We start from the raw sequence: 25,885 nt of genomic DNA on the forward strand, positions 1-25,885 counted from the left end.
CATCATTAGTTAAATTCGCGCAACCTTGTTATGTAATGCCAAAAGTATTAAGTGGTTCAGGTGCAGCGTGCTCACATATATTCCAGTTTCATAGATGTCCATTCAGGGGGAATTGTACCACTCAAATAGTTGCATGAGAGATCACTGTAGGTCAAACATTGAAAATGTATTTATATCATAGTGATTTTTTATCTTAAAAAAGAAAAAATAAAGTTCCTACTGGTTTTGAACTCATAGATTCAAGTGAGTTAACAGTACATTTTGGTGAGATTGGGTAACTTCACCAGGGATGGAGGAAGAACACCAGCAAGATCTTGTCCTTTGAGTAATCTGTAACATTATAAGAAAAACTATCAAAAGTCAAAACTATAAAACAGATATTTGGGTGTGTTCTGAGGAAAATATTGGCTGAAAAATGTCCATTAATTTCTTTATGTTCCGTTGGTCAATTTTTTAAAAAACATTGGAAAACAAGTTCCTTGAAAATGAGACTTTCATAGTGGAAATAGGGAAAACAAACAAGTTTCACAAATGACATTCTACATGTACTCCTCATCTTCACCCCACCTCCACACTCCAACCCCATCCTGTCTCTCATAATATTTGTCTAGATTATATACAACTGCTTTAAGATAATAGTTTTTACTTAGTTATCCAACACAAGAAAATAACTTAAACAAAATCTTTATTTTCCTAGAAAACCCAACAGACCACACCCTAAATAACAATGCATTTTGTATAAGCAAAAAAATCCTAACCAACTATTTGAGGACTTCCTTAGTAATTTTCCCACAGGGTGCAAATAGTTGAATGAAAAATCTATCTCAAGAATGTAATACTAATGCCTACTATAGTATTGAAAGTTGGCTCTTTGATTCTGTGAAGCCCAGTAAATAGATTTATAATGTTTAGATAAATAAAAAAAAGTTTTTAAGTATTTAGTTTTATATCAAAATAACAAAAATAAGTCAAATGTCTCGAAGTTGAAAATCCTATATGACTTTAGATTTATAAGTCAAAAGTCATCAGACCATCCCAGCATGCTTTAAGGCAGTGTTCGTTTGGAAGTACCGTTTTGGAATTTGAAAAAAAAAATCATGATTTTTAATAAAATTTTGCGTGAAACATATCCGAAATTAAAAGATACATAAAGGAAATAAAAATAAATTTGGTCCAAAAAAATATAATCAATCAAATCCAAAATTGAGTCATGCAACAACAGCACGAGGAGACTCTCTTCTTCAAGTCTCAACTTCTTTAAAAGTTGGAAAAAGTACTATATATATAAGCACAAATTAACTTTATTTTACTCTATTGCCTCATTCACAAACTTTAACTAAAAAAAACAAGAGAAATTGGAGGAAAATCAAATTATAAAGATATAAAAAGAGGCAGAGGAAAAAGTCTTACATGCTTTGTACATGACAGGAACCATTAGGGGTATCGCAATTGCAGGTTACATTGCTCACATACACTGACAAATCATCCGTTCCTGGTGTAGTCCAGCTCGTGCTCTCATCACAAGGATTCACATCAAAATCCCAATCAGTTTTCCCTAACTGCTCCCCTATTTCTCTCAGAGCATTCTCTGCAAAATCGTAAAATTAGTCGGATATTTACATAATCACACTGCAGTTTCACAACAAAAGATTCAAACTCTAATTTATATGCTTATGAGAGACAGACATTACTTTCTTCTTCAGGTAGAAGGCCGCGACCATTTTGTGCTTCGCAAACAATTAGGAGTAAGCTGAAGGTGATGAGCAAAAATGAACAAGTGCAGTAATAAAAGGATGACATCATCTTCTCTAAAATGCAAAAAAAAAAAAAAAAGTTGAAGTGAATATACATATATACATAATGAAGATTTATCGAATATATAGATCTAGGAATGAATAAGATACATATATTATACATATAATATTATTATTAGAGAGTTTCTGAGAATGTGTGTGTGAGACATGTTGACAAGGACATCAAATAATAGTACCGCAACCTGAAAGAAGGAATGACACATGCATGTCATAGTAAGTACTACACAAGTTTGTTTTGCTCCGCGCTGTGATTTCCCCTGCCGTTGGATCATCCAATCAAAGATTATGAATCAATACTTCAGTAAGCAGGGAGTAGCCTACATGGATGTGGCCGGGTTAAATGGTTGGAACCTTAATCGCGAATTCAAAGAATTTAAATTTTAAATTCACTTTTATAATATTCATTGTTTTGTGTGGTATCTACATAGTGCAAAATGATGATGTGGCGATATATGTCATTTCCGACATTCTAAAATTAACTTTCTGATCATTTGTATTTTTGGAACTGCTAATACATATATAGTTTAGTATATAACTTTATTATTACAAAATTTAATCATGTGTCTTGAGTATTACAAATAGGTAGTTTAGTTTATTATTACTAAAAATGAATTACCAACTTTAATGTTAATTGAGTAATAACCTGTGAAAATTACCCTATTTTTTGTCGCAAAGTGAAGCCAGATAAACTGATCATTATAAATCACATTTAGTTATAGGGTATTTGTGACTCTAGAAAAGTGAGTACACCAAAATATGTTGCGAGTTCAATGAACTAGAAAAGTCAGACAAGAGTTGCTTTATGTCAGAAAAACTATTTACAAGAATAAAAAAAAAGTTAGAAGAAAATTGACTAGTATTATCACACTTAAGATATGAACCCTACTAGTTTAAGATCATAAAATAGACATCAATTGACTTGAGGCTTGACTTACTATATTCTAGGCCCCAATTAATAATATCATTGGAAAATCATTTGTCCTTGTCCTTGAAACTTATCATTTTAAATAGAAAATAATAATAATAGTGCAAAATATTACTACAAAAAATTACTCCCTTCATTACACTCGTGTTTTTAGTTTAAGTACATTCCTTTAAAAAAAACTATTCACTCCTAATAAGAAAAATGTGTTTTTATTGATTTGCCATTAATTAAGTATCTTAATTTTTTTATTTAGATTTTTAATAATTATTTGATTAGATAGAACTCCACTTATTTGTCTTTGCCTCACTCATAAAAGATAAAATTTAATTTTTATTATATCTCATAGGTGGTGTATACATGTACATCACACGCCAAATGAATTGAATTTGACATGCTAATTTGCTGAATAAGATGAGTAGACTATTGCCTCATTCAAATACCTTATTTAGAGTTGACAAAATTTGCCCTAAAATCATAATATGTCCAACCCGTTTAAGCACGACTTACGATGACTACTATTTGTAAAGAATAAATCTCAATTTGGGTTAATAACATAAGAGGCAATAGCATCAATATGATGCTTTATATAAGAGTAGTAATGATCGATCGAATTTCTCTTAGCTTCTTTCTATAAATTTCATTGGAACTTGATTAATAAATCCAATCTAACTCGACTTGATTTGTTTTTATTATTTCGACCTCCAACATGGTTTCTCGTAATTTCAAATCTCTTTCCTTTTATTCAAGTGTAGCAATATTTCTATGTTGAACTCGTATTTCTTGATTCATGCGTTTAACCCATAAACTCAACTCCTCGAGGAATTATTATAGATACATTGATAAGAAATTAAAAAAGTAACTTAATACTTTTTCAAGATAATTATCCAATATAATAAAGGAGACAAGTGACAAAGATATTTGTTATCCTTTTGCTAGCCGTCTACTTTGAAATATATTATTTTGATAGAAACAAATTAATAAACAGTGTGTACATGGTACCTTAGCATTGAAAAGTCTAGTGGAATTTGGATCCAATGGGACATAATAACATGTGTAGACATTGGAATAATTTTTTTCCTTTCAAGTTGACGTACAATAAGACCAAAATTGAACATGACATAATTAAATGTGATGACCTCGTTCAATTTAAGGAAAATTACATAAATACACAACTTATTTTATTCTATTTTTTAATATTTTTTTATCATTTGAAAAAAATATAAAAATTGCTACTCTTTCATATTCGTGGATACAACATTTTACATGATGTATCAGTTGGACATCACTTTACGTGATGTATTCGGACGTACGCGATGTATCCAAAATCAAGATGTGATATATCAAGACGTTTTGTGATATATTCAAATTCCATTAAATTTAAGAATTTTTTATAATTTAAAGAAAAATAGAGATATGATGTAATTATCTCTCAACCGTTAACACCATGTGGTTTGATAAAATTTCTAATTTAATTTCCTTTTCTACACTTTGTTTCCATAAATTATGCCATGAGGCTGCTCTTCCACGATAGAATAAATAGAATTCCTCAATTCTTAATGAGAGTATTTGAATTCGATCCTAGTAATTAAATTACATTTTATTGTATCTCCCTTTTTCCATACCTAGCGTTTTTAACAATGTCAATTATATTTCATATCTTCTCTTCGGGTTATATTTGGTACCAAAAGAAAGGCTGCTAGAGAATATTTTTACATCAATCTAACATAAGAAACTTACGCTTGACTTGAAAAGCAAAATAAAATAATAAATAAAATGTGAATATCTTATATACTGACAAGTCTTTAATCGGGGAAAATTATTAGTATTATTATTTTTTTAAAAAGGTCCTAGCATTGGAAGTCTAGTGGAATTTGGATCCACTGGGTATTATATAATACGTGAACATTAATTGGAAATTCAGTGGCGGATCTAAGATTTAGAGTCCGTGGGTGTCAAATAGACTTATCAATTAATAATTATAAAAAAATATATAAAATGTGCCAGCTGCTTTTCCTTAAAAAAAGTGCTTGGAGCCTTTTTTTTTCTTAAAAAACATCTGCAGCAAATTTCTCAAAAAAATAGGTACAAATGGGATTCAAACCTGCAACATCAGCCTTCTAAAGTTGCCCTCCTACCGTGGCACCACAAGCCAGTTTTGTTCTCTGGGTGGCACACTTTATATTTATATAAATATTATATATATATACCTATGTATATATAGAGTTTCCATCGAAGTTCAGGGGTGGCGTGGCACCCCCACACCCCTTCATAGATCCGCCCTGATTGGAATAATCTATTGTGTTTTGAAGTGGACAAGAAAAATAAAATTATTGCTAAAACAAGGTTAAAATAGAAAACAAGAGTAATCTTTCTTTTCATTTTATTTTCTTTTCCCCACTTCATGTCTTATCCTACTTAAAATGCACGGATCCAAAAATAGCCACCTCTTTTGTATTTATCATTCTTACTAGTTATTGGAAGTGTGCGTTGCACGTTTTTCTTAAATAATAATCTATTCATCACATATTCCATACAATCAACAAATTTTAAAAGTTTAAAAATTGATATTGTGCAACATAAAAAAAAAATGTAAAGAAATAAGAAATTCTTAACAAATAATTATAGTGAATCATTGAATTTATCACATATAATTATAGTTATATTTTATTCCAGGATTATGATTTATGATGCCACCAAAGTTGAAAGAGAGAAAAAAAAAATAACAAACAAAAATATAATTGAATGTGATAATACACAGGTGAAGAAGGAATCAAATAAAATAAGAGACTTTGAAATCAATAATTAAACCAATTCACTCCATTTCTTATGATTTATTTGATAGTGTCCAGTGCTTAATTTATAGTTAGCAAGACCAATTTTTTTGGGGGAAAATTTTCAAAATAACAATATTTTAACATTTAATGGGACCTCATAGCCAAACTTTCAATATTTATTAAACATGTCAATATTTTAGGTTGTTATATTGTTGATTTATGTATGTCATTTGTTTAATTTTAAAAAACTACAATTAATTAATAATAAAATGGAGAAAATCAGGGGAAATAATATTTCAAATAAGGTAATTTTTAAATTTAAACCAACAAAGTTACCATAATTACTAATCATAATTTTGGTATATCTTTAAGTCGGCCTAGTTTTTTTTCCAGTACTCGTACTCTCTTTTCATCTTTTATTTTTGGGATTAAAATTTGCAAAATTCCTTTCCTATTATACGTGTTTGGTTCCACGATCGACATGGTTTCTCTCTCCCTTATTCCTCAAATTCCCAATATTGATTTTTAATACTCCATTGAAAATACTCAATCTATGTCGAATTGAAGTCAATTGATTTAAGATTTTTGTTGGCAGTAAAGAAGATTTTAGAATGAATACACAATTAAAAAAAAAGAAGTACAAAATTTGCTGGCATACAAAGTGAGCACAAAAAATTTAAAACTTGTTAGCATACATTTAGAATTAATACAAAATAAAAAAGAAATACAAAACTTGTTGGCATACAAAATGAGATTGAGATACAAAATGATATTGAAATACAAAGTGAGCACAAAAAATCTAAAACTTGTTGGTATACATTTAGAATTTATACAAAATAAAAAAGAAATACAAAACTTGTTGGCATACAAAGTGAGATTGAAATACAAAATGATATTGAAATATAAAGTGAGCACAAAAAAAATACAAAACTTGTTGGCATATAGTTAGAATGAATACAAAATTGTATGAAGCCTAATTTAGAATAATAGCATACAAAATTATGTAAAACTATTTATCTATTGTCCTATAATATAATACAAAATTAAACATACACATAATTTGAAATGAATACCACCTACAAAATAAATACAAGTTACACCTAAAAATCTCAAATTTTAGCAAAGATACCACATGAATTTTGTAATGAATACAAAATGCAACAGACAATAAAAACAGTAAATAATACAATTTGATAGTTTAGATACAAAATGCAACATGCCATAAAGTTATTTTTCATCACTTTGAGCTTCAACAATTTTATCAACTTTCCAAATATTGACATTCGAAAATGACACTTCTTCACCTGACACTTCTTCCAGATCCAATTCAATACTTTTGAACGATTTATCCTAATATTGGCACTTCAAAAATGGCACTTATTCACCTGGTACTTCTTCCAGATCCAAATCCAACATACAAAATACTTTTGTATCTCAATACTTCGACAAAGGTTGAAAGTCTTTTGAATGATTTCTAAGATTTCATAGAAAAATGGAGGATTTTGATTTTTAAAAAATGCAAGGTATAAGTTACTTGAGGATATGGAATAATGAAAGAAATCTAGAGAGAGAAAGAGAAAGGATAGAATTTGGGTAAAAAATTTAGAGAGTGGAAAGTGGGTAATTGAGTCTTTTATTTTTTCTTTCATCCATAAAAGAGTCAAAAAGTGGGGCCAATTTGAAAAATAAAAGGAAGGTAAATGAATTATATTAGGATACATTTAATTTGTTAAAATATTGACATTTTGACATTTTTAATAATTATTTTAAAGTGTAGATGTTTTTAATAATTATGTTAGAAAGTTTGACTAGTTAGCTAATTTATCCTTTTTTTCTTCATTCAATTTGAGGAAATGAAATGATAAAAAGTTTTCAAATTTAATTTGTAGAAATGAAGAGTCTAGAAATCATGATCTTTCATTTTTCATCTTTCTTAATTGTCTTTCTTATTTTATTGCATTTAAAGTTGATTCAATTTTTGACTTAGCACCTTTTCACTTTAGTATTTAGTATTAAATATTTAATTAATTATATATTTAATTTAGTATAGATTAAAATGATAATTTAACTTTGCACTTTAAAAATTTTCACTTTTAATAATATTAATTTCTAGACACATTCATCGTATGTATCCGACCCGTGCAAATAGTATCTAAAATATATTTAAAATATAGTGAAAATATCACATCTTTGTTAGCTTCAAACATCTCTAAACACATAGACTCGATACAACTAGAAAAATTAATATTTCAAAAAGATTGTGAATTCAAAAGCACAAAGTAAAGCCATTTAAGAAAACTAATACTCATATTTACCAGCCAATCAACAAAATATAAAAGAATAACTTTAAAGCTCCGCATTTTCTTTTTATAATTCTCATGATACCTTTAAAAATAAAGGAAGTGAATACAATGTCTGCGAATTTCTTTTATGAACACATAAATCGGATTTATGAGCTAATACACACGAAAAATAAAAAACGTTGGTTAATTCCTAAAAGTTGACTCGTAAATACGAAAATATGCCAAAAAAATAGTGGAACTATATGCAATGCTTCCCCAACTCATTATTTTAAAATAGTTTTGTCACTTTCTATGATTTTTAAATAATGTGTACGCTTTAAGGCGAATCTATGAAGATCTAAGGGGTATCACAAGACGCGGCTTTATCGAAGACATTTGATATATATATATATATATATATATATATAGTGATAATATTTTGTGTAAATAGTGTGTAGCTCGGATGGTTAAGTTTATCACATGCATATTTCTTTCTTCTTTTGCCTTCTATTTATTCTTTCTTTTGATATATATATATATATATATATTAACACTGTTATTTCTAATGAGATATTTTCAAAATAAAGAATTATTGAGAAAAAGTTAAAGTACTTTTTTATTTTACTTTTTGGAAAAGATAGAAAAGTCTACGTGAATCGTTATATATATTAAAAGGTGACACCGCTTGCAAAAAGGTTTGCGTACACCATTGCTTTTATATAATTATGTATATAATTATTCAAAAATTGTCTCAAAAAAGATTTTGTTTCACTCAAATATTTTGTTAAATTAGTATTAGTTAGTCAGTAGATTATATTTTTGAATTAATTAATTTATAATTATTTTATTTCGTTAAGATTAAGAAGCTTGTTAATTAATCTTATTTAAATTCTAGCCGAATCTAGCAAATTTGGTTACGTTCTTAATTAGAATTGGCCATAATTGAAACTGATATATCTTAATTTCAAATCTAACCCCTTCTATTATAAAAAAAAATGTTACTATTTTGTTACCTCACTTTAGACTCAACTTTCAGACAAAATTTGGGCCAACTCCAGCAGACCCAATTCATTAAGAAAAGGTAGTATGGATCCAAAATACTATTTTCATATGATGGCCCAAAACCCACGTCATTCATTTTAAAATTATTTTGATATAATAGTAATAATCATATATTTTTGTTTTCATCCCAAATGACCGTTATACATACAACTCTGTACTCTTCTTCACTACCGTATATTCTCACACACACGCTCTTCTCAAGCCGATGAAGATGAAGATGGGTCTTACCTTCAAATGGTGAATATCCCAATTCCCCTCTCAATTTTACTTCTTCGACGATTAAAGAAATCAAGTTTATTTGTGTGTGTATGCAGCAGACAATGGCGAAGATCACGCTGGCGAGAATAAAATTGCTGAGAAACAAGAGGGAGGTGGTTGTGAGGCAAATGAGGAGAGACAGACATTGGTATGCTTCTTGAATTCCGTCCGGATGCCACTGCTCGTAATCAGGTACTTTTTCCTCTGACTTAGGGTTAGGGGCTTAGTTGATTGATTGATTAATTGAACCTCGAAATCAACTCGTAGGAATGGGGAATTTGGTTTATCAGTTTATGGATCATTTAGATTGAAACATAGAATTTTGCTTTGGTTCAAGGTTATAGCTTGCAATTGTTCACTGTCACAGCAAGGGTGTTTACCACCGAGATCGCTAATTGGAAAATCTGTTGTGAAGATCTATCTTAATCTTTTAACTATTGTTCCTTGTCCCCCAGCCTGAAAATTTGTGTATTTAACTTCTGACTTAGTGAGTGCAGTTTTTGTAGGGTATCAAGTTAGATGATTTGGACATCAGAAGACTAGCTGCAAGTATGTATCATTTAGAGAGTGTTCGAGGTTAATAATAGTAACAGTTAAGAGAGATTAAAAAATAATTTAGGAGAAGTGATTAGACGTAAGCTTAGATAAGAAGATATGAAGGCCAAGAAGTATATTAGAAAGTTAGTAGATATTCAAGCATTGCCACACATAAAGGGCAATTTTATTCTTCAATGTGTTTGTTAAATCATCTGCTTTGTATGGTGATTTTTATGTCATAATAATTTCTTGCAACCCTGCTTTGAAGACCTGTCTAAAACAATCCATGTGTAGTGTAAGGTTTGCGTTTCCCAGATCCTATTTGTGAGATTACATATGTTGTTGTTGTAACATAATCAAGGCAGATGATAACATCAGTGAAGAAACACTGGGACAAGTGACTACATAAGGGATGAAGTGCCACAGTCAAACCTTAATTTCTAGCATAGCTAAGCAGAGAATTGTGTGTATTACAATGCAATATTAGACACCAACAACTACCAATAGTTATTCTCATGATCAATGCAAAACATGAGATTGTTCTTTTTCATTTTCCCTTTGTTTTGTGATTCTTCAACCTAAATCAACCTAGACATACATCTGTAGGACATATTTAGATACTATGGTTTGGCTAGCTTTTCAGGTACCTTGCATTTTGAGTCGATCCTTTTCTTTTACAGAGAATGCTGTCAGTCAATATTGGAAAGGATTGGGCTGACTTGTGTCAACACATCTAGTTCTGTCTATCCATCCATTTATGGCATGTTCGACGAATCTCTGATATTTGTTAAATAAGGAATTATCCAACAAAACCAGAAATACAGTCTATGACAGCGATTTTGAGCTAATTACAACTTATCCCTAATGGTTTTCCCTAATGACAAGGTTGAGATACTTAATCCCAATTCATGGGAATTGTAGAGTCTTGTGTAGGTATTTTAGTTTTTTTTGGATGTGGTGAGGCTGCATTTTTCCACGTTTGTGGCTTTAGAAACTGTAAAAGAGAATGGATACTAAGTTTTTTACGTGGCTTGGGCTTTCCTTTGCTGTTGATGTGGCAATTTTTTTTCCCTCAGAGTTTGGAGCTTGATTTTTGGGATCGTTTTTGGTTCTTTGTTTGTTGTTTTTGTCTTGTTCCTGCAGCCCTAATGGTCCTACAGAATCAATGGAGTTGCTTTTTGTTTTTTTGGTCATTTATGAGCAAATTAAATGTACTGATGTTGAATGTTTGTTTTTTTCTTTTTTGGGTAAACTATAGTTTGCCATCCTGCATTTTCATTTAGTTCAGGAGTGATCTTATCAGGGGATGGCTCTGTTTGGTTAGGATTTTTGATGTAGAAGGTATATTGTTTGGCTTATTTGGGCATGAATACCAAGTCTTCCACATACAGTGCATAGAGGTGTGGAAGGTTCATATTGGACTTTTTGTAAATGGATACCTATAAGAATATCTCTTGGAAGAGTTTTGGACAGTGGTGCTAGGATACAGAGTCTTGCGTATCGTCCTCTAGTGGTATTCATTGTCACTGAATCTATTTTTACTATTGTTCCTATTTGGTTGCCTATTCGTTGGAGGATGTTAAGGTCATAAATTTCTGTTGGGAGTTCCGGTAGTCTTATCCAAACTGTCGAGAAATTTATTTGAGCCATCGAGGGATTGAATTTTGGTTCCCATTTCCTAATGGAGATAAATTGCGAGCCGAGGAACAATGGTCCTTGATGAAGTATTTTTTTCATAGTTTTCTAGTTTTGTTAGCTTTATGAGATAGAAGTCTGACACTAAGGTCAATGAGGTTTATTTTTTCGGAGAGTTGCCAAAGAGCTTGGAGGCAGTTTTGGAAGTAGATATAGCCGATTCTTTTCCCAATCAGTTTAACAATTAGAGAGTATTACCAGGGGGAGTATAGTCTATGTTTTTCTTTTGATGATATAGGAATGAAGTTTGGATGGTTTTGGGGGTTTTCTTGCTCGTCTTGGAAGTTGATATTGTCTAGGCCTTGTGTAACATAGTTTATATCGTTTTCATTTATGGATGCCTTAAGAGTTTCCAGAAAACTTACTTTACGAATAGCTGCCGGCGTGCTTTCTTCTTCCTTCTATTTCTTCGTGCTCCAACGTATCTTGAGGAACTTTTGGCATCACTACCTCATGGCAAACTTACTGAGTATCCACCACATCCCAAAATCCATTTCTTGATCACTCATTTCCTGTTTAAGTTTTTTATATTATAACTATTGTTCCTCGACGATTTATTGAATAATTTATATGTAACCTCAAAATCAGCTCGTAGGAATGGGGAATTTGGTATATCATGCCTGGTGGTTACTTTCAACAACTCATTGATGCAATTGCTCACTGTCACAGCAATACCACCGAGATCTGAAGGTTTGCAATTGCTGATTGGAATATCTGTTGTGAAGACTATCTATCTTACTTAATCTTTAACTATTGTTCCTTGTTCCCCAGCCTGAAAATTTGCTTTTTGATTTCTAAGGGAACTTAAAAGTTTCTGACTTTGGGCATTTATTCAAATCTCTAACAGGGAGTCAGGGTCATACCACTTGTGGGACTCCAAATTATGTTGCACATGAGAGATGTGATGCATATGTAGTTTGAATTATTCAGTTACTTCTTAATAGTTCTTATGAGTGCATTCTTCTTGTTTTGCACATGCAACCTATCATTCTTCATTTGATTGGCCTGTTATCCCCCCAAAACCTTGTTATTATTTATACTTTAGATTGCGAGCTAAGAGGCAAATATATACTTTTACGTTTGTAGTCCTGGTTTAGTAATTAGTTGTTATATTATTGTCCCATTCTGATGTCCACATTAATAGCATCATCTGATTTGTTATGTCTGCAAAGCTTAAATCAGAAAGAGGCAGGGGGGTGGTTGTCTTCATTTTAATTCATTGATCTCTTTTTGATTAGTCATCAGAACTGAAAATATGATTTTTTTAAGTTTGATTGCTCAACATGGATTAAAATCCTTTCAAATTTCCCGGAGCATGTCTTCTGCTTGTTCCTTGATTTTATAAGTGTTCCTTTTCTCATCTCCTTTTTCTTGATTAATTTCTGAAACTACTCACAGATCATCAAGATTGATGGGATAAAACGAGACCCGGAACTTCATTGTTAAAGGTTTGAATTACTCCTTTGCCCAACTCAATTTTTGTTCTTTTCTTCTTTTTGTTATGAATCTGTCGTGATCATCAACAATAACGGCCTCGGGAGGGACAGGGTACCTCGAGGCACGATACCTTAGGGTGGGGTGTGGAAATTTTGAGGCTCCATGCCTCAGGGCGGGGGGGGGGGGGGGCCTCGTGGCATGCAAGGCGCGTGCCTCAGGGCGGAGGGGGGGTGAGCCTCGAGGAACGCACGGCGCTTTCCTCGGGTTAGGCAATCTCAGGGAGTAGGGGATTCCCCGGGTCAGGCATCCTCGGGTCAGGTGTCCTAGGGTCAGGCATTCTCGGGGAGTAGGCCTCCTCGGGTCAGGTATCAGGTTAGGCATCCTCGGGTCAGGCATTCTCAGGGAGTAGATCAGGGGGTTCGAGGAACGCACGGTGCGTGCCTCGGGGCTGGGGTTCACGCACGGCGCGTGCCTTGGGGTGGGGGTCTCGAGGCATGCACGATGCTTTCCTCGGGTCAGACATCCTTGGGACAGACATTCTCGGGTCAGGCGTCCTCGGGTCAGGCGTTCTCGGATCAGGCGTTCTCGGGTCAGGCGTTCTCAGGTCAGTTGTCCTCGGGTCAGGCGTTCTTGGGTCAGGCATCCTCAGGCCAGGCATCCTCAGGTCAGACATCCTCGGGTCAGGTGTTCTCAGGGAGTAGGCCTCCTCGGGTCAGAGGGCCTCGAGGAATGCATGGGGTGTGCCTCGGGGTGGGGGGGGGGTCACACACGGCGCATGGGAGTAGGCCTCCTCGGGTTAGGCATCCTCAGGTCAGGCGTTCTCGGGTCAGACATCCTCGGGTCAGGTGTTCTTGGGTCAGGCGTTCTCGGGGAGTAGGCCTCCTCGAGTCAGGGGGCCTCGAGGAACGCATGGGGCGTGGCTCAGGGTGGGGGGGTCACACACAGCGCGTGCCTTGTGGCGTAGGGGCCTCGAGGCACGCACGACGCTTTCCTCGGGTCGGGTCAGGCGTTCTAAGGGAGTAGGGGATTCCTCGGGTCAGGCGTTCTCAGGGAGTAGGCCTCCTCGGGTCAGGCGTTCTCTAGTCACGCATCCTCCGGTCAAGCGTTCTCGGGTCACACATCCTCGTGCCTCGGGACACGAGGCGGCGGGGGGCCCCGAGGAACGTAGGACGTGTGCCTCGGGGGGAGGCGTTGGGCCCTGAGGCACGCAGGGCTCGTGCCTTGTGGTCAGGGGCGGCGGAGGGCTCTGATGCACGCAGGGCGCGTGCCTCGGGGTGGAAGGGGCCCCCCGCTGCCCTACAACCCCAAGGCACGCTCTTGCCTCTAGGCACGTCGTGTGTGCCTCAGGGTTGGGGGGCCTCAAGGTATGGCGCGTGCTTCGGGGCCTCGAGGCACAACATGCACGCATCGTGCCTCGAGGAGGGGGAGCCTCGTGGAACGGTGCCTCATGTCAGGCACAACCAAACATGCTTTGCACGAGCTCGAGTACTATGCATTCTTTGAGGAAATTCCTTTAACGGTAATATGCTTTCCAATTTCCCTTTTCCTTTCTTCAACTTCCATTCAAAATGGTACAAATTCATACATATTCCTTGCACCCTTTCGCTGATCATCAATGGTTTTAGAGGTTAGAAAAAAGGGAAACCCCGTAAAGTTTTTGGAGCTCTTGTTTTGATAGTTGAAACTTCATTATTTTGTGGCTATTTCGAGGTGTAAGCTGTCATGGTTAGCTGCTTGGCAAAAGGTGATCTTCTTTCTCCTTCCCTTCTTTTCTCGAGCATTAACTAGTTTCTAGCTTTGTTTCTTTTAGTTTATGATCCATGTCTGTTGTATTTCCTCATGTATTTAGTTAGTAGTTTAATTACATTTTCAACAGCTTATATTTGATGTTTCTGTCAACCAATATGAAAGTTTGAGTTTATTCTTAGTTTTTGTCGAGATGTATAAGCTTCCGTTGTTTATATGTTCATATAAAACCTGTGATAATTTGTAAAGGTTGGGCTTAATGAAGTCATCTCGGTTGAGTCTATTTGCTTAAGAATAACGTTGTCAAGCCGTCTCCCTTCAACACATGCGTTAATAAGAGTCTAAGTTTTTCTCTTGAAGCATTTGGTTTTTGTATAACTTTCCAGATAGACTTCCTGAAAGCTTTCAAATGCTCCCTTTTTATGTACGAATTTGTTTCTAAAAAATGACTGTGTCAACCAAGGAGGATACATACCATCGATTGATAGATATAAGAATGAATTGTTGTCTGCCTGCATATTTGAGATCTTATCTATTGGGATTTTCTTTACTTTGTTTTGGCTTCATTTCCAATTTCAGTCTCTTAATGAATTTATGTAAGTTGGCATTTCTGTTTTATGTATTTCGAGATTGTCCAATGAACCAAATGATTGGGGATATATATTCTTGATCAGTTAAGGGCAAGATTCAGTTTTCTTTCTTAAGTCGTTATTGAAATGTCCATTTCTTTGTGCTAACAATTTCGAGCTTGCTGTGTATTTGAAATATGGGTGTCCTGTTTGAGTAGTATGTTTGCTTCAGTTTGGTTCTCTTATTACTCAAAGAAAGTAAAATAAAATTTAGATGTCTGTCTATTAGGCATTCGCTCCGCAGCACGAACAGGTCGAGATGCGACGTCGATCACATCGGGTGGGGCGATTCTCCTAGAGCAAAGCTTGAAGCAAGGGTCAGAACTTTAGACGGGGCCTCTGTCGAATGTGCTATCACTCTTCTTCATCTCGTTTGCTCTTATTCTTAGTTTATGTTTGATCATAGCTGAAGCTTGGGCGTTTTATCTCGGTTTTCTTTTTTTTTTCTAGTCTTAATGTACAAGTTTAGTTTCATTATAAAAAAAAAGTATAGTTTCAAATTATCATTTTATCATAGAACCTCTGATTGTATGTGTCCTAGTTGGAGCTTTTTGAGTTTAGTTTACACAGTATGATATGAATTCGGCCTTGAGTATCGTGTTCAGATTAGTGTATCGTTTCTCTTTATCTAATGTTTCTTGGCAATTCAGTAGCTTTCTGATTCTATCTTGCTGTTTTGAGCGAGCTTTATTTCATTAAAATTGTGATAACCTACTCTTCTTTGGGAATTATTTTCAATAATCTTCTTTAGTTAGCAAAATGTACTGTTATTTAGCTATGATTACTTGTGTAAGATATCTGCTTATTCCTTTTCTCTTACTTTGTTTCCCATGAACACTCTCCAAATGAGTCCTTGGACTCCCCACCTCTTGCATACTCCTCAAGTTCATGCGTCAACCTCCATCAAGTTCGAAAAGGGAAGCTAATATTATTGGGTTAAAACTCAAATCAGTGGCAGCAGTTTAGTAGCAGAGTGAACGCTGGAAATTAATTTGATCATTGCTGCAGCAGCAGCCCAAAGGGCTAAAATGAAGATTTTTTTTGGACTCTAAAAGTCCGATAATAACTCAGCAGCAGCAGGCACTGATTGCTTTTGGACCAAAAGTCCAGATTCTTTCAAATTTTATATGATATGATATGATGATTCAAAAGATAAAAGGGGTAATGTTTCCTATCCAGTAAAATTTACTCAAATTATTTCATTCAGTCTACTGATTTGTCAAGTTATCGAAAACCACCTCTCCAGTTTACTCTCTCTAGACCCCACTTTATGGAATTACACTGGCTATTTGTTGTTGTTGTTCAAGGAGTTCATGAAATCCCACCAAAAGTCATCTTCTCTTTCTATTTTCTTATATAAAAAAATGCACACTATTAGTACAATTTATGTCTTTGAAGTTTGAAGGGAGGAAAGGGGGGATGTTTCATATATGACAACACTTTTGGAAAACTCACTTTCCAGAGACATAACTTTTATAAACAAAATAAATGACATTAAGAAAAGTATGTCGCGGGATGATCAACATTTCATTCTTCATAGTTTTTTCGTCTTATATAATACAACATTGAGCATACAGGGAGACTTATTTAGAGGTAGATGTAGAAGGAAAGGTAGAAGAAGAGTGATCAGTACCCTTTGTGTCAGTTGAAAAAAAGACTGATTGGTTTTCACTAGAAGTTACTTGCATCTCATCATATTTGTCTCTTAAACCTTGAAAATTCAATTCATCACCGTAGCCACTTGAATCGAAGTTAGACTCATCGACGTTCAAACGACCTTCAAGCATGTTCACCACTGCAGACATGTTTGGCCTTAGTGCTGGAGATGGATTAGTACATCGTAATGCCACTTTAATCATCCTCAACGCCTCCTTCTTGTCGTAATTGGAACCTAACCTTGGGTCTACTAGCTCCAAAAACTTGGCTTTTTTTTGTACCACCAGGGCCTGAAAGAAGCACAATATTGAATGGGAGAACTTGTGAAAGATACTTTTTGAAATACTACCAAGTCTACTTGATCAACACAAAATGAAGTTCTCATCAAGCAAACTGAGACGTGCTTTAAATGTTCACTATTTATGGAACTGATACCAAGAGAATGCTGGTTTCTTACCCAATCAAGAAGACAGACATAATTCTCATCAGGATGATATTTCATGTTGTTCTTCCCAGCAACGAGTTCTAATACAACCACTCCAAAACTATATAAATCTGCTTTATGTGTTAAATAACCCCAGAGTGCATATTCAGGGGCCATATAACCTCTGCAAAAACAAATTAACAAAGTTATACGAGCTTGACTGAACAGGAACGTCCTGAAAGGCTTAAACTAATGCTCTATACCTCAACACTAGGTAAAAATGGACAGCAGAAGTAATTGAAACTTTCCATTATAAAACTGATTGCCAGAGTTTGACTTACATGGTTTTGAAGAGAATAATCTCTACTAGTTTATTATAGTTGTAATATAAAACACGGATTTTCAAAAGACGAGTAGCTTTGAAGAATAATGTGAAATGATAGATAACCTTTATAATCTGTTGAACTCTTGGGATCAGTAAGGTGCTAGCCATAACCTTTTGGAATTCTATAATGAGTAAAGATTACATTCAGGAAAAAGAGAAGTAACTGACAGTGGAGACCTACTTGCCAATATATGCAAGTCCCAGTCCTAACAGAAGAGGATAATATGTTACTGGAAGGTAATCTTGACGAAGAAGAAGTTTTAAGAGCCCTAAAATTATGTGTGGTGGATAAAGCTCCTGGCCCTGACGGTTTCACTATGGGATTTTTTGTGAAATGTTGGGAGGTGGTAAAGCAGGACATCATGGATACTTTTCAAAACTTCTACGAACAAGGAATTTTTGAGAAGAGCTTTAATGCAATATTCATAGCACTAATCCCTAAGAAGAAAGGAGCAACTGAGCTAAGAGAATTTAGGCCTACAAGCTTGATTGCAGTATCTACAAACTGACTTCCAAAGTCTTGACTGAGAGATTGAAAGGAGTGGTGGACAAACTAGTAGATTCCCAACAAATGGCCATCATAAAGGGGAGACAAATCATGGATGCTGCCCTGATTGCTAATGAAGCTGTAGATTCAAGACTTCAGCAAAAGAAGCCTGGTAATCTTTGTAAATTGGACATTGAGAAAGCCTATGACCATGTGTGCTGGAGTTACCTTCTAAATCTTCTAGAAATGATGGGTTTTGGACAGAAATGGCTGAAGTGGATAAATTATTGCATCTCAACAGTTGGTTTTTCAGTACTTGTGAATGGCTCCCCAGCAGGTTTCTTTCACACTCAAAGAGGGCTTAGACAAGGTGATCCTCTGTCACCTTTTCTATTCCTTTTAGCAATGGAGGGACTAAGCATAATGATTAAGACAGCAAACCTAAGAGGATGGATCAGAGGGTTTGAAGTTGCCAAGGAAGGGACCGAAAGCATGGAAGTGACACACCTTCAATATGCAGATGATACTCTTATTTTTTGTGGTGCTGAGGAAGAACAACTGAAGTATTTAAGGGTAATTCTTGTGTTATTTGAAGGAGTATCTGGTTTGCATATCAACTGGAGGAAGAGCCTAATGTATCCTATAAATGATGTCACCAACATGAACTGGCTAGCTACTATACTTGGTGGAGAAGTTGGCAGTCTGCCAACAGTTTACTTGGGACTACCTCTGGGGAATAAATCTAAATCTATAAAAATATGGAATAGTGTGATAGAGAAGTGTGAAAAAAAGCTAGCCAGGTGGAAAACTCAATACCTCTCCCTAGGAGGAAGATTGACTCTCATTAACTCGGTCCTTGATACTTTACCAACTTATACGATGTCTTTATTTCCCATCCCACCAGGGGTTATCAAAAGGTTGGACAAAATTAGAAGAGAGTTTTTGTGGCTGGGAAACAAAGAAAAGAAAGGATACCACCTGGTAAAATGGAAAGCTGTGATGACTGCTAAGAAGAATGGGGGCTTGGGGATTAAGAATCTGGAATTTCAAAGCAAAGCTCTCAGGATGAAGTGGTTATGGAGATATGCAAATGACAATCAATTGTTGTGGAGTAGGGTCATTGGTGCCAAATATGAAGATGAAGACAATTGGATGACAAAGGTGGTGACTAATCCATATGGGGTTAGTTTATGGAGATCTATAAGAGACATGTGGGATGAAGTGAGGAACAACTCAAAGAAAAAAGTGATGAATGGAAGAAAGACCAAGTTTTGGAAGGATGAGTGGCATGAAAAAGGCAACTTGGAAGCTTTATTTCCAGATATTTTCAATCTAGCTTTGTTCCAACAGAGATCCATAGCAGAGTTATGGACGCCACAGGGGTGGAACTTTGCCTTTAGGAGGCATCTAAATGACTTGGGAATTATGAGAGTTGCTGAATTCCTTAACACAGTGGACACCTTCAATGGGCTTCAGATTGGGGAGGATAAATTATGGTGGAGTGGTAACAACAAAGGGGTATTCAAAGTTAACGAAGCTTACAGGATGATGGACCAACCTAGTAATCATAATATAAACTGGCCATGGAAGCAAATTTGGAAAAATAGGATACCTTACAAAATATCCTGTTTCATCTGGTTTTAGCCAAAGAAGCAGCTTTGACTCAAGACAATGTGATGAAGAAAGGGGTAACCTTATGCTCAAGATGTTTTCTTTGTAAGGAAACATATGAGACAGTGAACCATCTGTTTCTACACTGCACTTACACCCTTAAGCTGTGGAGAATATTTCTAAGTCTCAAAGGCATCTCCTGGACCATGCCCAGGAAAGTCTCAGGGGCGCTGAAGAGCTGGGAGGAAGCAGGAGTACATGCTAAAAACAGAGATAGATGAAGAGTTATCCCTGCTGCTATATGGTGGTCAACCTGGAAAGAGAGGAATTCTAGGTGTTTTGAGAGCATAAAGAATAGTTTGCAGAAGGTTAAACTAAACTGCATTATGTTGTTATGTTTTTGGTGTAACCAGATATACTCAAATGAAACTGTCTCTATAGTTGATGTTCTAGACTCAATTTAGGTTCAGGACAGTGAAATTTGCAGTACATATGTATATAAAGTTTCAGTACAACCCATGTACTGGTTGTGATATAATACCAAGTTACTAAGTTCAAAAAAAAGAGAAGTAATTGATCAGTGTTATCAAAGGCGCACTTTAAGCACGCTTAAGCCCTGAAGTGAGGCTCAAAACGTGTTGAGCGTTTCACCTCGCTTTATGTGCGCTTCAGTGTCGTCATTAAGGTTCTAAGGCAAACGTTTCCTTGCCAATGAGCCTCGTATGAAGAAGTGACACTAAATAATTGATATTTCACTTTATCATAAAAAAAAATTCAATTTCTTTGGACATATATTTGTCATTCATGTTTATAATTATTAGTCTTGGACTAAACATATATATTTGTATTCTTTTCTCCCTTTGCGCCTTTTTTCATTAAAGCCCACACTTTATTTGCACTTTGCGCTTAAAGCCCTCACGGACCTTAGAGCTTTTTTGCGCTTTTCGCCTTTGAAAACACTGTAACTGATATGACCTAAATGGAAGGATGACATTCAAAAGGGAGTATTTTGAACAACTAAAATTTGATCAATCAATTAGAGTAGTTTAGAAAGCTCACATAGTCCCAGCAACCCTGGTGGTGACATGTGTTTTCTCCTCGTCATGAAGTTTGGCCAGACCAAAGTCCGAGATCTTTGGATTTAGGTCTTTGTCAAGGAGTACATTGGTTCCTTTGATGTCTCTATGAATCATCTTTAGAGGTGATTCTTCATGTAGGTAAGCCAAGCCTTTAGCTATGCCAACACAGATCTTTTGCCTAGTTGGCCAGTCCAGTTTTGGCTGACAGTCTTCAGGACCTGCAATTTACTACAAATTGAAACTAGGCCAATATTCATACAAAATCACACACACTTATGGCGTACGTTATTGAGGGAAAATTGGGATCACCAAACTTCATTTTGTTTTGGCATGGTGTCCTTTTTTACTTTTACCTCAAGTAAACACCAATAACCAGTGTAATCCCACAAGTGGATCTAGGGAGGGTGGTTCATATGTAGCCTTACCCCTACCCTGTGAAGATAGAGAGCCTGCTTCCAATATATCCTCGGCTCAAGTAAAGCATATAAAAATCAAGTACCGAAAAATAACATTTACCAAACAAAACATGGGTAAGGTTATTGTTCTCCATGTACTCATAAACTAGTAAAAGTTGGTTCCATTCAACACAACATCCGTAGAGTTGGACAAGATTTGGGTGATGTAAGCCTGACATCATGCCTATTTCATTCACAAATTCACGGTTCCCTTGTCTTGACTTGGATGAAAGCTGTTTGACAGCAATTATAGTACCATCTGCTAGTGTACCCTGAGCATTAAAAAAAATGCATGAAGTTCATAAATGATTTCCAATAACATCAAGTAGGATTTCCACAGGGAGGGATAAGAAGGAAGAATTATGAGAATTTGTATATATATTCACCTTGTAGACAGATCCAAATCCACCTTCACCAAGCTTATTTGCAGCATCAAAGTTACTTGTGGCAGCTTTAATTTGTCTGAAAGTAAATATACCAGTTTGCAGATCAAGCCCTCTTAATTCTACACAACAGTAAAGGAACAAGTTTAGGATGTTAGTTTCCCATAAGATAAATAAAAGAAAATTTTAGCTTGAAAAGCATACAAGAAATTCTGGAAGGTTTGCACCTTCAAACCTATATCCATCACCCTTGTCTTCCCCACCCGTTAACTAGTGAAATCATGAATTTGGATAGAATATAGGCATATACGTTTAATGTGGCAGGAAGTCTTCCAAAATGATAATTACACCTAGTATTTCATATGGAACAATCATTCACATGTACTTCAATTTGCAAAACCACTCAATCTGTCACTTCATTTTGATACAACTCCAAGAATCCCCCAGAATGCAACAGAATTTTTTTTAATTACATTCTACTTGTCAGGCATAAACAAAAATTGAGGTCTAGAATCACCTTGTTCCATCAATTTCCTGTTTCTTCTTTTCTTCCAAGCAACAAAGAAAATCATCAGAACAAGAGCTAAAGAAGACACCACTGCTCCAGCTACAATTAGAATCTTCTTTTTCTGATTAGAAGAGATCTCCAGCGGAGGAGGGGGCTTGAAGTCTAATTACAGAACAAAAAGTTTAACAATGTTAGACACTCTGGAATTTACTTGTCTACCAGAAATCATAGATATTATGCATAACTTATTCAATGAGAGAACATCTAATCTATAGCTTCTTGAGCTTCAACCATATAATCATGAGTGATCCTGTACGGATTCCAACTCTGAAAAGGTCTTAATTTTTAAATAAGATGCAAAGGTGAGTAACTTTTGTGAAGAAGACTTTCTCACTATGTGACAGTGAAGAAGAAGAGATGCTACACCTAAAAAATTAAAGTGAAGACAGAGTATTACTAGCTTCCAGAGAGATGGCAGATACTAAAGGACCATAGTGTCCACTAATCGGGATTGATGTAGTTCCTTTCCCAGCATGCTGGAAGCGCACTTGTACAGTTTTATCTTTCACTGTTACATTAAACTTTTCTTTCAAAGCTCTATCAACTCCTCCGGCTAGTCTTTTAATATCAAAATCTTTAAACTTCAATTTGTCCTGCATCCATTTAAACTAAATCAGCTGCAGCTAATTGGATATTTTACTGTATCTAATTCTCTGACATGCTGGTTCACCTGTATGTATACATCAAATATTCGTCTTCCAAGACTTTGGAAAGATTGGTTGTCTCTGTAAACTATTTCTGCGAAATGAAGTGTCAAAGTGTAGTTTCCATTTGCCAAGCAACGTCCAAAGTAAGTCATAGATAAAGGGGAGAGGTGAGCTGTCATGTAAAGTTGAGATTCATCTCCCTTGATAGCAGATACATTTTTTGCTTTGTGGTCATTCAACGATACGTCGGTATCCCAGAAATGTCCTGTACTGCTGGTTCCCCAGTTCCCTTTCCAGTAAACAAACTTTGCAGCACCTGCTGAGTCTTCATCTGCTATATAAGTAGTGTCTCCAACAGTTACATTTCCTCCACCACAATTTATGTGCAATGAGTACTTGTCTGCAATATTCAAACCAGAGATAGGTTACTAGACTCAATGAATATATTTCAGAAATATAAGACAATGATAAAACTGTTCAGTTCTTGTAGATTGTCATAGAAACTGTGTAGTGCTAAAATGTTTTCCATGACCTAACTAGTTTACAAAAGTAACCAAATTATGCCTTCCTACTCATGTCTATTGATTGTCAACAAGAAGCTGGTAAATCCTGCACAATGGAACAATATCAAACAAAAGATTTAGATGAGACGGTAGAATTCTGCAAAGAGTGAGTACTCACCCTCTGAACACGGCCTGGCTGAGAAGCACTTCCCGCGCTCTCTGAAGTAGTTGAAAAGGTGTCAGAGAGGACAAGTTGTTTTTAAAGAATAATAGTCAACAGTTTATTTGACATTAAACGCTTACACAAAATTCTCGACCTTAAAGCTTCTGAATAAGTTTCTGATAAGAAAAGAAAACCAAACATGAAATCATCTGAACCATATATGCATAAAAGAAGATAGGAGAAAGTGTAGACACACAAGGATCATACAGGTTGTCCCGACAGGTAGATGGTTCAGAGCTTTCATCAAATTTATTGTAGGAAAGGTCTATCACACTGCATCAAAGATATCCGACATGGTTAAGAGCTCATCAAGTACTTTCAATCTAATGAGAGGCCTTCACTTAGAGAAAATAGATTTAAATGCAATGAAATTAATGACAATTCAGCTAGTTAAATCTCAATATCTTTGTTTATTGCCCATCAAACTAATTTTCACAAAGCTATCATTGTTCCTCACAAAAAAACTTACAGAGGCAAGACTCAAGAATTCAAGTTCTGGACTAGGTATCTATGAATGACTTTTTAATCTGATTCTCTATGTGAGCAACCACATTTTTGGTTGTGACCTTTAATGCTTCCTTCTATATCTGTCACCCTGTTATATAATCCTACCTTGAAGTACATGTCCTTTGTTAAATCAAATTTTAAATAGTGACTAGTGTATATGGAAAAGCAAGACAAGAAATTATACTTACTTTCTGGTATCTCGACTAGTAAGCCAATCTGGAATTTGCCCAACAAAATCATTGCCAGTCAGATACCTAGCAAGCAGGAAATATTTGATTTAACTAGGAGATCACAAATTTGAAATGCAATATATGCATTACATGTTCAATAACATGATCCCATTTATCAGCTACACACAAAAATGGAAAGATATTGCCAATCAAATGAAGACTCATTTTTCGGTGCAGCTCATGAGAGAATACTACTGAGCTATAAACAAACCATCTAACATCAAAATCTTAAAACTTCGTGGGCAAAAAAAGAAAAGAAATATCATGTAAAGGCATTTGCCATCTAAGACTGTTTCTGTCATTGAGGCAATTTTCTTCTTTTCTTCAAATGAAAGAAAAGGGCTTGAGCATTTGGAAAGGATACAGAAGATTGATGGATGAGCCATCAACAGTCTTATAGTAAGACTAGTATAATGAAACAGAGATGCAAAAGATATATTTCCACATAAAATTGTAGGAATCTTCATGTTGTTTTGACTTACGTGGCCTCCATCTTATTCACACCCTCGAGATTCGCAATTCCTCCTTCAAGCTTGTTGAAACTCAGATCTCTGCAATGAACAATAACCAGAGTCAAACTCAAAACAATGTTCAATCCCATTGGCTGAACAAACTATAGCACAATTTGTTAAAAGCTTAATTAAGTTTAGATAAAGGATAGAGAAAATGAAAGCTCCGATGACATGTTTGTAAAGACCATTTTGTTTCAAGAAAGAATGAACATTGGTCCATTCAGCGGAAGTGAAGTATGTTGTTTGCATTTATTCAATATTCAATAACCCATTGATCTCTCCCATTCAAAAAGAGGAGGCTAGTAGAAGGAAAAGAAAAAAATGAAAAAGTCCAGAGGAGAGTCAGACATGCACAAAACGTTTTGCTTTAAGTGGATTGGACACAGCTTTGTATAACAGGAAAAGGGAAAAAAATCATTAAGGAAAAAATTGAAATAAATTCAATAATACTTTGAAAATAGTGGAATTACAAAAACCGTAAGTTGACCATTTCAGCTACAGAATCATGAATATTCCCATGTATATTACAGCTTCTCAAAACCCTGCAGTCAAAACACAGTTTCAGAGAATTGACTTTCCTTGATAAAGGATGTGTTGGAAATTCCATTTGCAATTCCCAAATCATCAAGTACTCACAATTTAGACATCCTGGTCATGTTTGTAAGTGATGAATTCTGAAGCACCTCCGTTGAGGTCACTGATTCTTCTGTATATGCATCATCTGACCCTTAATTATCTTGATTTCTACTTTGCTTAATCATAAGAACATTGCAAAAAGCAAAATAAACTTTTCATATAAAGCGTAAACTTACAGTTCTTCCAAACTGGTCAAAACAGAAAAACTTGGGGGTAGTGGTCCTTCAAATCCAGAACCTTCAATTTCTCTGTCAAAAGAGCATATACTAATTCTACTGGAAATTCTGACTTGTACAAATATTACCAAGTGAAAATACTCACAACTTCTGGAGGTTTTTCCAACTCTCAAAGTTAGGCAGTTTACCAACAAAGCTGTTACTGGTTATCCTACTGTGTTGATGCCAAAAAGGAAAGCCAAGA

At 35.2% G+C, this 25,885-nt stretch overlaps 1 protein-coding gene, 1 long non-coding RNA gene and 1 pseudogene across 5 annotated transcripts in view; 1 reads left to right on the forward strand and 2 right to left on the reverse strand.

The window, feature by feature from the left end:
- Positions 1 to 49: 49 nt before the first annotated feature.
- Positions 50 to 1,825, reverse strand: LOC125849392 (probable LRR receptor-like serine/threonine-protein kinase At1g07650). Its single transcript, XM_049529469.1, has 4 exons — positions 1,692 to 1,825; positions 1,411 to 1,588; positions 259 to 330; positions 50 to 144 (listed from the first exon to the last, which is right to left on the reverse strand). Exons 1-4 carry the CDS (start codon positions 1,801 to 1,803, stop codon positions 72 to 74), a joined length of 435 nt encoding a protein of 144 aa, XP_049385426.1. The 5' UTR covers positions 1,804 to 1,825; the 3' UTR covers positions 50 to 71.
- Positions 1,826 to 9,004: 7,179 nt separating this feature from the next.
- On the forward strand, positions 9,005 to 12,899 carry LOC125849397 (uncharacterized). Of its 3 annotated transcripts, none has more exons than XR_007444619.1 (3): positions 9,005 to 9,094; positions 9,172 to 9,307; positions 11,936 to 12,899. It is a non-coding gene; the product is annotated as an uncharacterized LOC125849397 (long non-coding RNA). The 3 variants fall into 3 exon arrangements; XR_007444618.1 differs by lacking the exon at positions 11,936 to 12,899 and adding an exon at positions 10,333 to 11,010; XR_007444620.1 differs by lacking the exon at positions 11,936 to 12,899 and adding an exon at positions 10,333 to 11,010 and having other exon boundaries at positions 9,008 to 9,094; positions 9,175 to 9,307.
- Positions 12,900 to 16,688: 3,789 nt separating this feature from the next.
- Positions 16,689 to 25,885, reverse strand: part of LOC125849370 (probable LRR receptor-like serine/threonine-protein kinase At1g07650) — a 40,014-nt pseudogene continuing 30,817 nt past the window's right edge. The window contains exons 8-24 of the transcript XR_007444615.1: positions 25,787 to 25,855; positions 25,642 to 25,713; positions 25,466 to 25,535; positions 25,300 to 25,371; positions 24,800 to 24,868; positions 24,276 to 24,341; positions 23,788 to 23,853; positions 23,661 to 23,696; positions 23,536 to 23,576; positions 22,878 to 23,254; positions 22,605 to 22,800; positions 22,157 to 22,309; positions 21,643 to 21,761; positions 21,318 to 21,528; positions 20,782 to 21,019; positions 17,273 to 17,423; positions 16,689 to 17,105 (exon numbers count right to left, since the gene is read on the reverse strand). The product of XR_007444615.1 is annotated as a probable LRR receptor-like serine/threonine-protein kinase At1g07650 (transcript). The remainder of the gene's footprint in view (positions 17,106 to 17,272; positions 17,424 to 20,781; positions 21,020 to 21,317; positions 21,529 to 21,642; positions 21,762 to 22,156; positions 22,310 to 22,604; positions 22,801 to 22,877; positions 23,255 to 23,535; positions 23,577 to 23,660; positions 23,697 to 23,787; positions 23,854 to 24,275; positions 24,342 to 24,799; positions 24,869 to 25,299; positions 25,372 to 25,465; positions 25,536 to 25,641; positions 25,714 to 25,786; positions 25,856 to 25,885) is intronic.

The sequence above is a fragment of the Solanum stenotomum genome, chromosome 12 (genome assembly GCF_019186545.1).
Source record: "Solanum stenotomum isolate F172 chromosome 12, ASM1918654v1, whole genome shotgun sequence".
NCBI classification, from domain to species: domain Eukaryota; kingdom Viridiplantae; phylum Streptophyta; class Magnoliopsida; order Solanales; family Solanaceae; genus Solanum; species Solanum stenotomum.